Source organism: Arvicola amphibius, chromosome 8 (assembly GCF_903992535.2).
Source record: "Arvicola amphibius chromosome 8, mArvAmp1.2, whole genome shotgun sequence".
Lineage (NCBI taxonomy): Eukaryota > Metazoa > Chordata > Mammalia > Rodentia > Cricetidae > Arvicola > Arvicola amphibius.
Window position 1 is genome coordinate 70013696 of NC_052054.1, and position 13490 is coordinate 70027185.

At 42.7% G+C, this 13490-nt stretch overlaps 1 protein-coding gene across 1 annotated transcript; it reads left to right on the top strand.

Moving 5' to 3' along the window:
- Positions 1–5774: 5774 nt before the first annotated feature.
- Positions 5775–10217, top strand: LOC119820495. The gene is made up of 3 exons (XM_038338883.1): positions 5775–6000; positions 7685–8061; positions 8525–10217. Exons 1-3 carry the CDS (start codon positions 5889–5891, stop codon positions 9794–9796), a joined length of 1761 nt encoding a protein of 586 aa, XP_038194811.1. The 5' UTR covers positions 5775–5888; the 3' UTR covers positions 9797–10217.
- The last annotated feature ends 3273 nt before the right edge of the window (positions 10218–13490 follow it).

A 13490-nucleotide genomic window follows, 5' to 3' on the forward strand; every position in this document is an offset into this window, starting at 1 on the left:
TTTGGTCCAATTGTTAGCTCTTTCTCCACTGGAGAACCTGGGACTAAAAACAGACATAGATCAGAGAATCCCCACAGTCCCTAGCTCCATAACTCCTTCCTTGCCATCACCCACTACATGCTTGTTATCCATCACTGTGCTCTGGCCTGTACCTTTGCTGGAGAACACTGCTAAAAACCTAGTAGCTGGCCCACCCAGCACCCTGGGATCTCACCAGCACTCTTCTCCTGGCTTCCCCAATCTCTGCACTCACCTGGTTCTCAGTGGTCACATCTATGAGGTAAACTTGCCAGCAGCTCCTGAATTTTCAAAGAAGCCTCTCTCTACCCATTAAGCTGTAAATGTGAGGATCTTCAAACTCCAAGCCTATATATGAGCTCTTGAGTGTTACCAAGGCTCTTCCATCTTCCCTCATCAAGGCAGCCCACCAACCTACATATCATATACACACTTCCTTGCGTACTCAACTCACCAGGAAATCCGTAGGTTGTTGCACCTTGCTCAGACTCCCGTCTCTGTGTGATCTCTGCTTCAGGCTCTGGTGCTTAAATACCTTCTCCAAGGTCAAAGCTCAATACGCTCCACCCACTTCTTGCTTCTTCCCACCCTGTAGGCCCTCTAATCCATACCCACACCCAACGTTTTACATTCCTTGATATTAGCGCCACCGCAGTGGGCCTCATCCTACTAATTCAATCAAAACTGTTGTATTTGCTTTTTTTTGTCTTATGTCAGTGTCTTTCTATTAGCCCAGGTTATTCTAAAATTCATGATGTTGATCAGGATGTACTCAAACTCACAGACATTACCTTACTTCATTCTCCGGAGTATTAGCATTAAGGAGTGGGCCAAAAGGTCATTGGTTGGTTTGATGATTGCTTTCCAATTTATTATGGCATGGTAGGGTTCTGTGAAAATTGGAAACTATGAGGACCTTGCCCTCTTGGTGCTGAAGGCCAGAAAGAATTCAGACTCCACATGTTACCCAGTTTCACAGCATTTGCAATTAATTACCAATAGTGATGTTCTGTTTTTGTTTTAATACATATGGCTTGTCTGAATATCAGAAGGGAAACGATAAGCCAAACGACATCAGGGATAGACACACACCTTTAATCCCAGGAATTCGGGGACAGAGGCAGAAGGATCTCTGTGAGTTCAAGGCCATGCTGGGCTGCACAAGATCAAGGCACAAACAATTCCAGGTGGTGGTGGCTCAAATCTTTAATCCCCATTCTAGGGAGTCACACACCTTTATTCCTAGTACTAGTGGGAATATAAAATGGGAAGAGAGAGAGGCTATGTAGCCTTTGTTAACTCAGTATGTTTAGTCTTCTTAGACTGCAGTTGCCCAACGTGGTAGAGATAAGACTTCTTAATTTTTACTTTTAATTTTTTTAATACTTAAACAATACCAATCATGATTCTCACTCCTTTCCTTCCTCCCACGTCCCCACCACTCTCCTGCCCCACCCCCTCCAATCCCAAAAAAAGGGCAAATCACCCCAACCCGTGGAATGCCAAGGCCCTCCCCACCACACCTAGGTTGAGCAAGGTACACATCCAGGGATAACAGGATACCAATGAGCCAACACATGCAGCAGAGACAAATCCCAGTGACACTGTCAGTGTCCCCTCAGTCTGCCCCAACTGTCAACCACGTTCAGAGAGACTAGTCTGATCCTATGCTCATTCATTCCCAGTCCAGTTAGAGTTGGTGAGCTCCCATTAGTTCAGGCAAACTGTTGGTGGAAGAACCCCCTCATGGGTTCTTCTTGAACTCTTTGATCATATTCTGGACATCGGGAGCTCAGTCCAGTGCTCCGAGTGGGTCTCTGCCTCTGTTTCCACCTGTTGTTGGATGAAGGTTCTATGGTGATATTTAAGATAATCATCAGTCTGACTAAGGGCAAGGCCAGTTCAGGCACCCTCTCCTCTATTGCTTAGGGTCATCCTTGTGGATTCCTAAGACTTTTTCTCGAGCCTTTTTCTTGCTAAGCTCATAATGGCTCTCTCAATCAAGATATCTCTTTCCTTGCTCTCATATCTGTCCTTCCTCCATCTTGACTTTCCCATTCCCTCAAGTTCTCCTCATCTCTCCCCTTCTTCTGTCCTCTTCCTCTTCTCTTCTTCCTTCTATCCCCGGCCCTCCTGCTCTCAATTTTGTCAGGCAATCTTGCCTGTTTCCAATTTCCAGGTGGGTCTTTATATGTTTTTCTTTGTGTTCACCTTATTACCTAGCTTCTCTAGGATCTCAAACTATAGGCTCAATGTTTTTTTTTTGTTTATGGCTAGTTTCCCCTTATTAGCGAGTACATACCATATTAATTTTTGGAGGTTTGTGTTACCTCACTTTGGATAGTGTTTTCTGGTTCAATTCATTTGCATGCAAAATTCAAGATGTCATTTTTTTTTACTGCTGAGTAGTACTCTAATGTACAAATGTGCCACATTTTCTTTGTCCATTCTTCAGCTGAGGAGAATCTAGGTTGTTTCCATGTTCTGGCTATTTCAAATAATGCTGCTATGAACATAGCTGAACAAATACTTTTGTAGTATGATTGAGCCTCTTTTGGGTATATTCCCAAGAGTAGGATTGCTGGATCCTGAGGTAGGTTGATTCCCAATTTCCTGAGAACTCACCTTACAGATTTCAAAAATAGTTGGACAATTTTTCATTCCCACCAGCAATAGATGAGAGTTACCTTTACACCACATACTCTCCAGCATAAGCTATCATTAATGTTTTTTATCTTAGTCATTTTAAAAGGTATAAGAGTGGTTTTGATTTGCATTTCCCTGATAGCTAAGGATGTTGAACATGTCCTTAAGTACCTTTTGACTACTTGAGACTCTTCTGTTGAGAATTCTCTGTGTAGTTCAGTACCCCATTTTTAAAATTTGGTTATTTAGAATTTTACTGTTTAATTTCTTGAGTTCTTTAGATACATTGGAGATCAGGCCTTTGTCTGATGAGGGCTTGGTGAAGATCTTTTCCCATTCAGTAGGCTGACGTTTTATCTTATTGACTCTATCCTTTGCTTACAGAAGCTTTTCAGTTTCAGGAGGTCCCATTTATTTATTGTTGGTTTTAGTGTAGGTGCTACTGGGGTTATATTTAGGAAGTGGTCTCTTGTGCCCAACATTTAAGGCTTCTTTCCACTTTCGTTTTTATTATTTTATTTTATTACTTCAAAAAATATCAATCCAAATTCCCACTTCCCTCCCTCCTCCTACTCCCTCCACACACCTTCCCCTTCCTCAGTCTTAAGAGAGGCTAAGGCAACCCACCCCGTGGAAAGTCCAAGGCCCTCCCCCACCATATCCAGGTTGAACAAGGTATACATCCAACGAGTTTAGGATACCAAAATGCCAGCACATACAGCAGAGACAAATCCCAGTGACACTGTCAGTGGCCCCTCAGTCTGCCCCAACTGTCAACCACATTCAGAGGGACTAGTTTGATCACATGCTCATTCACTCCCTGTCCAGTTGGAGTTGGTGAGCTCCCATTAACTCGGGCAAATTGTTTCAGTCGATGAACCCCTCATGGTCTTGACTTCCTTGCTCATAGTCTCCCTGTTTCCACTCTTCTACTGGATCTTTGGAGCTCAGTCCAGTGCTCCGATGTGGGTCTCTGCCTCTGTTTCCATCTCTTGCTGGACAGAGGTACTATGGTGATATTTAAGATAATCATCAGTCTGACTAAGAGCAAGGTCAGTTCAGTCACCTTCTCCTCTATTGCTTAGGGTCTTAGCTGGAATCATCCTTGTGGATTCCTAAGAATTTTTCTAGAGCCAGGTTTCTTGCTAATCCCATAATTGCTCTCTCAATCAAAATATCTCTTTCCTTGCTCTCATATCCGTCCTTTCTCCATCTCTACTATCCCATTCTCTCAAGTTCTCTCCAACCCTCCCCTTATGCCCTCCTCTTCCTCTTATCCCCTTCTTTCTACACATTCACAAATGCACATTTGAATAATATTTAAAGTTTTTTTTTCTGTGTAGCTCGAGCTGTCTTAGAAAGTGTCATGTAGACAGGGGTAGCCCAGAAATCACAGAGATCCTACTGCTTCTGCCTTTTGAGTCTTATGATTAAAAGTAGACCCTATGGCAAAGTGATTAAAATATATTGTATGAAATATTTCTACCAAAAGGAAATGCACTTGTGTTTATCATGTTAGACTTATTTTCATCCTGTTAGACTTGTTTTAATTCTGTTTGTTTAGATTTGCATTTCACTGTTGGCTAAGGATATCGAGCATTTCCTTAAATGTCTTTCAGCCATTTTAGATTCCTCTGTTGAGAGTTCTTTTTTATTTAGGTCTGTACCCTTTATTTTTAAACAGAAAACAAAAATCAAGCAAAAGAAGGGGGAAAGTCAGCAATTAGGATTGGGAAAACAGCCAACAGTTAAGACAGGTTGTTCTTGCAGAGGACCCAGGTTTGATTACCAGCACCCACATGGTAGCTCATAAAAAAAACTGTTGCACCAATCCAGGGAATCCAATGATCTATTATGACATATATACGACCTAGACTCTAATAGATATAAAATATCAAATGTAAAGCTAATAGGACAAATAAGAAAACTCCAAGTTCTGAGTGATCACAACACCACACACCTGAGGAATCCCACGGTACCGCCCAGGTGGGACTCTGAGCAACATTGCCTCAGGAAATTCCCCATGCCCAGTCACTCCATGGCTGGTCTTAGTCACCTGATGTCTTTTGGCTTTTTGTTTCCCTTCTGATATTTAGACAAGCCATATGTATTAAAACAAAAACAGAACATCACTATTGGCAATTAATTGCAAATGCTGTGAAACTGGGCAACATGTGGAGTCTGAATTCTTTCTGGCCTTTAGCACCAAGAGGGCAAGGTCCTCATAGTTTCCAATTTTCACAGAACCCTACCATGCCATAATAAATTGGAAAGCAATCATCAAACCAACCAATGACCTTTTGGCCCACTCCTTAATGCTAATACTCAGGACAATGAAGTAAGGTAATGTCTGTGAGTTTGAGTACATCCTGATCAACATTGTGAATTTTAGAATAACCTGGGCTAATAAAAAGACACTGACTTAAGACAAAAAAAAAAAAAGCAAATACCACAGTTTTGATTGAATTAGTAGGATGAGGCCCACTGGGGTGGTGCTAATTTCAAAGAATGTAAAACGTTGGGTGTGGGTATGGATTAGAGGGCCTACAGGGTGGGAGGAGCCAAGAAGTGGGTGGAGCTTATTGAGTTTTGACCTTGGAGAAGGTATTTAAGCACCAGAGCCTGAAGCAGAGATCACACAGAGACAGGAGTCTGAGCAAGGTCCAACAACCTACGGATTTCCTGGTGAGTTGAGGCTGCAAGGAAGTGTGTATATGATATATAGGTTGGGGGAGGGCTGCATTGATTAGGGAGAGGAGGGGTGAAAGTTTTGTCTTACGAATTTGTTGAATTCAATGTTTTCTTTGACCAATGAGTCTATTTCCTTTGTAGAATCCTCAACACCTGAGATTGTTTCTTCTTCTATCTTTGTATTCTGCTGGTTATACTTGTCTCTGTAGGTTTTGTCTGTTTACCCAGATTTTCCATATCCAGAATTCCCTCATTATATGTTTTCTTTTTTACCTCTATTTCAGTCTTCAAGTCTTGAACTGTTTGCTTCACCTGTTTGATTGTTTTCTCTTGATTTTCTTGGGGTTTTTTTTTTGAGGGATTTATTAATTTCTTCTAATTTTTTGTTTGTCTTTTCCTCCAATTTTTAAGGGAGTTTTTCATTTCCTCTCCATAATTTGTACAAATTTACCTTTAAAGTTGTTTCCTCTACTTCTTCTGGGTTAGCATGATCAGGTCTTCCTGTCATGTGACCCCTGGGTTCTGATGTTACCATGTTGCATTTTAGGTTGTTGGAGGAAGCATTGGCACCAACCCATCTCTTCCTTCAAATGATGCCTGCAGTGTCTTGCATCTTGGTCCAATCCTCGCAGTGGCTGTCTTCATGTTTGGGAAGTTTTCTTGGTCTGCTCTGTACTGTTAATGTCTGTCTCAAAAAACCTCTGAGGTCTCTAATAGCCTGCTCTCTTGGTCATCTCTCCTGGTTTGCTATCTTTGTGTTCTCCCTTGTCCCCTCAGTGTTGTAGCAAGCCCTTGGTCCCCTCAGTGTTGTAGCAAACTCTGAGCTCTTAGGCACACTGTTGATAACAGCTTGTGATGTTAGTGGATGGGGTTGAGTTATGGGGGAGCCTACCCATAGGAAACCCCCTGGTGGCTGGCTAGAAAAACCAAAGGAGTTGGGGGAGGGGCCTGGGGTTTTGCCCCAATGTGGAGGTCCTAGAGAGTGGTGTGTCCTGCTGTGTGGTTTTTCACTCACCTCTTAAGTCCCTTCAGTATTGGAGCAAGCTGTGTTTCAGAGTACCACCAAGGTTACAGAAAAATAGGCTGGTTGGGGATGGGATGGAGCTAGCCTCTTATGTAATCTTGACAGCATTAAGTATTAGTGATTATTCTTGCTTTTAATCCCTAGAAACTCTTGGAGAAAATTTGCTGTTGCTTGGTGTTTTTTTTTTTTCTTTCTGAGACAGAATCTCCAGTAGTGTAAGCAGGATTTGGAGATTCTGTGTAATTTCTCTTGGCTAGTCCTGAACTCCTGATCTGCCTTTGTGCTCCTCCAAGATCAAATAGCCCTGTTATCCCAACCTGGCATGTAGAAATAATAAATGCTCTTAAAATAGATAACCTTTCAAGGAATCAGCATTTAATTGCAATGGCAAACAAGCTGGGCAACATGTCAAGACCCAATTTCTTCTGTTTTAGCACCAAGAGGGCATGGCCTTAGTATTAGGTTTCATTTTCTACACAAACCTGTCACTCCATAAGCTTTCAGAAAACAATGATTAAACACTTTGTGGTCCAGAGGTTATCCACATTTTTAATGGTACCACTCAGGAGGGTAAGGCAGACAATCTCTGAGACTGAGGACAGACAGCCTTGTAACATAATGGATTCCAGATTAGCCTGGGTTAATAGAATAATCCTGAAACAACAACAAACAGGACAATTATGATTGAATCAGTAGTGTTCTCAGGTGTGTGGCTGAAATATGAGTGGCACCAAAGCATCAGTAGTGGAAGAGGAGTCAAAGAGTGGGTTTGGAGAAGATATTGAAGCCCTGGTCCCTGGAATAGTTAGTGTTTAAACAAAGAGGGATCTGAACAAGGTGGGATAACATATAGATTTCCTGGTGAGTTGGGACCTCAAGAAAATGGGTGTATGATAGGTCAGTTGGGGGCTGCCTTGATGGGGTGAGAGGGAGCTAAAAAGCAAGATCATTGGTAACATTCTGGAGACTGTATGCGTGTTTGGAGTTTGAAATTCACCACATTCCCAGTTTGATGGCTTGAAGGACCTGTGAAAATTCGGGAGATGTTTGCTTGTTTACCTTGTAGATGTGAACACTGAGAGCCAAATGAGTGAGTGCAAAGATTGGTGCAGTCAGGGTTGGCGCAGTTGAGACCCTGTGTGCTGTCCCAGCCACAGTGCTTTAGTTCAGTGTTCTCCAGTCAAGGCACGGGCCTGTGCACGGTGCAGTATCACAAGCCTGGAACATTAGATGGTGAGACTTGAGTGTGGAAGCTGGGGACTGTATGGCTTCTCTGATTTCTGATTTTTGTCCCAAATTCTCCAGTCTACAAAGATCTCACAATGGAAACAAATTTTCATATGATCCCAGGAACTCGAGTTCCCCAGGATTTTCCACTGGCACCTGGTCTAAAAATGATTGGAAGCCCCAATGTGCATCAGAGTTACAAATCCTCTAGCATGCCATTGAACCCAGTCACCCAAGGTTCTTCAAGTACCTCAGGTCCACCATATGCACAAGATTCTCAAGAAACAAGGACACACGTTTCTCCCAATGATCCAAGGAGGCAACAGAAGCGCACAGTGTTCACCAAGGAGCAAAAGCTGGTCTTAAAAGTACACTTTGATAAGGGGATGTACCTGACCCAAAAGGAATGCAAGGAACTCTCTGAAACGTTAAGCTTGAAGGAGTCGAATATCAAGGTATGACTTCTCCCCTGTCTCTCTTTCCTCTAGTCAGATGTGCTCTCCCTTAGAAGCTGTCTGCACAATTCCCCGGACTCCTGCATGTCTTGTGCCCCTCCATTATTGTGACTACTTGGCAGAGTAAAATGTTGTCGAAAGCTGATGAAACTGTTTCCGAGGTTGGATTCTCATTCCCTTTAAACCCCTAGTATAGAAACATGATGTGATGCAGAAGGATAATTGTACCCCATAGTGGCTTAGTTGCCTCAACCTCAGGTATCCCCTTTAAAAATCCACTTCTATTAGAAGCTTCCTTAGTCTCTGGGTTTCAGGTCCAGCTCATCCTGCCTTCATTTTTCTGTCTTTGTGACTATTAGAGTTCTCTGATGGAGGTCCAGCCTTTTCTTCCAGCATCTTCAGATTTATGACTTAAATGGGACACCTGGTCTCTCCTGATCTCCTTTTAATTTTGTCTCTCCAGATCTGGTTTAAGAACAGGCGAGCTAAAGAGAATCGCAGAAAGGCTCGAGAACTACCTGGTAATCCTGGCTATGGATCTCATGAAAGAACAGATTCCCCCACAGGCCATGTTCCTCTTGGTACATATGCCAGTGCTGATTCCCAGTCTCAGAGCCCTTGCATAATAAGCTCTACTCCTCACCTTAGCTCCTCAAGTAACTCCTCAGACCATGAACCCAACTTATCTACTGCTGATCAGATGTTTGAGGAGGAATGCTTCAAGAAGAGCCCAGTTAGGGAGAGGCAGCAGAGGCAGAAGGATATAGAACTGGCTGAGAAGGGAGGCCACCAATCACATGGTAGGTATGAACTTCTCGAATATTGTGTCCTCCCTGATGCATCAGCCACCTCAGATTCTAGGCGTGAGACACAATCGGGTGTCAGTGCTCCTCCTGTACTCAGCCATTTGAATATTGCCCCACACTTGGAACCTATCTTCTCCATGTGTCAGAGACCTTCACTTGTGACCCCTCCTCCTCAGTTCAGTTCCTTGAACAATTCACTAGACCAGGTATCCATTTTCTGCAAGATCGACAGGGCCTGTGAGGAGATCTTGAAAAAGAATAAGAGATCCAGGGAGCAGAGGCAGCAGAGAAAGAAAAATAGAGAACTCCCACAGATGGGAGGCCAGGATTCCCATGCTAAATATGCCAGCCCCGATGGTACTGTCCTCATGGCCTCTGCTTTTGAGGATTCCTCACCCCAGCAACAACTGGGTGTCCATGCTCCTCCTCAAGTCAGCCCCTCCATTATTTCTCCCGACTCAGAATCCATGTTCTCAATGTGGGGGAGCCCATTCCATGACAGCTTTCCTCCTCCCCTTAGCCCAAGTTGTTTCCCAGAGCCAGATTCCACCCTTTCCATCAATCAGACCAATAAATGTCTCTTACATGAAACATTGAAGTGCGCACAAGCTGGCCAGTTCGCGGCAGCTGAAGATAGAATCCCTGGTCAGTCTGCCAATTGTGCGACATCTGCCCACCCGGCACCCGCCCAAGGTCCAGACCCAGTCTGTCCCCCAGTTTCCAGCACAGCTTCAACAGCAGCTGCAGAGGCTGGAACAGAAAGTGAGACAGAATCAGCTGACCCCACTCCAGTCTCTGAGAATGACCAAGGCTACAAGGACAACGCAGATCAGCTCTTTATTGAAAATCTCTGTAAACTGGATGCCCTCCTAGGCCATGTGTCACCACCTGACTTAGGTGACGACTTTCCACTGCTTGACTTATTTTAACAACTCCTGATCCTGATGGTGCTTACACCCATGCCTTCAACTACCACAGAATGGAGATCACACACAGCTTCCAACACACCGTTCAGTTCTTTTTGCTGAGACAAAATTCTAACTCTATGCATCCCAGGTTGACCTTTAATATTCAGAAAACTGCCTGATTTCATTCCCACAATTTTGTTACTACAATTTGAGGCTGAGACTTTGGACACAGAGTATTAATTGTTTAGTGTTTTTGTTTCTGTTTGGGGTTAACTGTTGATTATGTATATACACTATGTAAAATTTGTGCAAATATTGTGAGAGAGCATTTCTTCACATTGTTCAGGATGCCTATACATTCTGGCTATCCACTTTCTGCACACAGAATTGTGAGTTTCTCGGTGTGAGCTAATACACCTGGCCTATTAGCATCTCTCCTGAATTAGCGAGTTGTATTAATCTATTGTGTTATTCATACCTTATCTTTAAATCAATAAATTGATTTTAGTAAAATTTTATGTCTCTCTTACTATTTGATAATGTGTTACCACAAGCAGAAAATTAAAATCTTGAGCACTTGATATGGCTTAGATATAAAGGACTCTGGACCCACTTCATTTCCCAACATCTCTGTTCTGTGGCCCTGTGCTTACAGGACAGGGCTATGACACACATACCTCCAGTGCCATGTGCACATACTGCATTCATCCCCACAGTGAAAAAGGTGGAATACTGAGCAGGCCCTTGGCTTTATCAAAGAGTTGACTGATCTAAGCAGGGTGGCCTAAACTTTTAATTCCAGCAGAAAGAATGCAGATACAGGAAGCTCTGAGTTTGAGGCTAGCTTAGTCTATATAGTGAGTCCACGGCAGCCAGAACTATGGAGAGTGACACACTCTCATTTAAACAAAAGAAAGAAAGAGTCCACAGTAATATGAAGGAATGAGCATGACCCATGGGGCGCTTGCTGTATAGACAACAGTTATCTGAGATGGTCTCCGACCATAATTCTCAAATTTATTTCATGCTGTATCACAAATAGGCCAGTTCCAAGGACCTGCTAATTTCTCAGCTTCCAAACTAATCAGCACTTTCTACTCATGAAAGAAAAAATGGACTCAGTGTGCCAGGCTTTCATTGAATGGTTCTGCAGACTGATTAGGGTCACCAGGTGGGAAGGTTGGTGGAAATTGGGAGAGAAATGTTGGAGAGTCTGGGAGTGTCCTGGATGCAGTAGACATCTAAGGCCAGGTCCTTATATAGACTTTCAACTACCAGTAGGGATCTGGTCCAGATAGGATATTCTGCTGAAGTCTAGGTTGAATGGGAGCAGGGAAGTATATATCTTAATTAAGGGAGCCATTTTAGGGTTGGCAAGAGACTTGACTCTAGAGGAGTTCCCAGGTGTTTAAGGAGATGTCCCCAGCTAGGTCCTTGGGCAGCAGAGGAGAGGGTGCCTGAACTGGTTTTATCTCATAGCCACACTGATGAATATCTTGCATATCACCATAGACCCTTCATCTGACAATGGATGTAGATAGAGACTGAGACCCACATTCAAGCACTGGACTGAGCTCCCAAGGTCCAGATGAAGAGCAGAAGGAGGGAGAACATGAGCAAGGAAGTCAGGACCGTGAAGGGTGTGTCCTCTCATGGAGACAGTGTGACTGATCTAATGGGAGTTCACCAAGGCCAGCTGGACTGGGACTGAATGAGCATGTGATCAAACCAGACTCTCTGAATGTTGCTGACAATGAGGGCTGACTGAGAAGCCAATGATAATGCACTGGGTTTTGATTCTACTGCATGTACTAACTTTTTGGGAGCCTAGTTTGTTTGGATGCATACCTTCCTTGACCTGGATGGAGGGGGGAAGGCCTTGGACTTCCCACAGGGCAGGGTACCCTGACTTCTCTTAGGACTGGAGAGGGAGGGGGAGGGAAAGTGGGGGAGTGGGAGGGAAATGGGAGAAGGTGGATATTTTTAATAAATAAATAAATTTTAAAAAGAGTTACAACCAGGAAGATCTAAGACTAAGAAGACTCTTCCCTTTAAGATGAAGGGACCAGTCTCAGTGCAAAGGAGGAGTGGCACAGGGTGGGACTATTTAATGTTTTGTGTGGGAGAATTTTCTATTGGTATATTTTAGCAGGCTGAGAATTATTGTAAGTAGGCACTGTGAATGCAAGGTTTTCTCTGTCCTTTTCTTGTAAAGGTATAGTGAAGAAGCAAATTTTATGTCAATAACTATCAGAGCCATCCTTTAAGCAATAGGGAAGGCAAAGAAATCCAGACTGTGGAGGGCCCATTGACTGAATCACCTCATTAACACCTCTTAGACCTGTTAACATTCTCCATTTTCCAGATTTATTGATTGATTTATTGATTGATTGATTGATTGATTTTATTGAGCTATACAGTTTTTCTGCTCTCCTCCCTTCCTCTCTCCTCTCTTTCAACTCTCTCCCACGGTACAAATGCTCCCAATTTACTCAGGAGATCTTGTGTTTTTCTACTTCCATGTAGATTAGATCCATGTATGTCTCTCTTAGGGTCCTTATTGTGGTCTAGGTTCTCTGGGATTGTGAATTGTAGGCTGCTTTTCTTTGCTTTATGTCTAAAAGCTACTTATGAGTTAGTACATATGGCATTTGTATTTCTGGATCTGGGTTACCTCCCTCAAAATGGTGTTTTCTAGATTCATCCATTTGCCTGCAAATTTCAAGATTTTTTTTCTTTTTTTTGTTTTTTTTCTGCTGTGTAGTATTCCATTATGTAAATGTACCACATTTTTCCTTATCCATTCTTTCATTGAGGGGCATTTAGGTTGTTTCCAGGTTCAGGCTATGACTAACAATGCAACATGAATATAGTTGAGCACATGTCCTTGTGGTATGATTGAACAGCCCTTGGATATATACAGAAAAGGGGTATTGCTCGGTCTTGAGGAAGGTTGTTTCCCAATTTTCTGAAAATTTGGAAATTTTTGCACTCCCACTAACAATGCAGGATTGTTCCCTTTACCCTACAACCTCTCCAGCATAAGTTGTCTTCAGTGTTTTTGATATGGCCATCCTTACAGGTGTAAGATGGAATCTCAGAGTTGTTTTGATTTGCATTTTTCTGATGACTAAGGATGTTGAGCATTTACTTAAGTGACTTTCAACCATTTTAGATTCCTCTGTTGAGAGTCCTCTGTTTAGGTCTGTACCCCATTTTCTATTGGAGTCTTTGTTCTTTTGATGTCAAATTTCTTGAGTTCTTTGTATATTTTGGAGATTAGTCTTCTGTCTGATGTGGGGTTAGTGAAGATCTTTTTGTATTTTGTAAGCTTCTGTTTTCTCTTGTTGACCATGTCCTTTCCTTTACAGAAGTTTATCAGTTTCAGGGGGTCCCATTGATTAATTGTTTCTTTCAGTGTCTGTGCTACTGTTGGTATATTTAGGAAGTGTTCTCCTGTGCTAATGTGTTCAAATATACTTCCCACTTTCTCTTCTATTAGGTTCAGTGTGGTTGGTTTTATGTTGAGGTCTTTGATCCATTTGGATCCATTTGGACTTGAGTTTTGTGCCTGGTGATAGATATGGATCTATTTTCATTCTTCTACATGTTGATATCCAGTTATGCTAGAACCCTTTGTTGAATATGCTTTCTTTTTTTCATTTTATGTTTTTGTTTCTTCGTCAAAAATCAGGTGTTTATAGGTGTGTGGATT

Excerpts from the sequence above, each read along its gene's own strand:
- LOC119820495 (XM_038338883.1), top strand. The coding sequence starts at position 5,889 with ATGTTGCATTTTAGGTTGTTGGAGGAAGCATTGGCACCAACCCATCTC. Across the intron at positions 6,001-7,684 it reads CTCGCAGTGGCTGTCTTCAT|TCTACAAAGATCTCACAATG; the intron begins GTTTGGGAAGTT and ends CAAATTCTCCAG. Across the intron at positions 8,062-8,524 it reads TGAAGGAGTCGAATATCAAG|ATCTGGTTTAAGAACAGGCG; the intron begins GTATGACTTCTC and ends TTGTCTCTCCAG.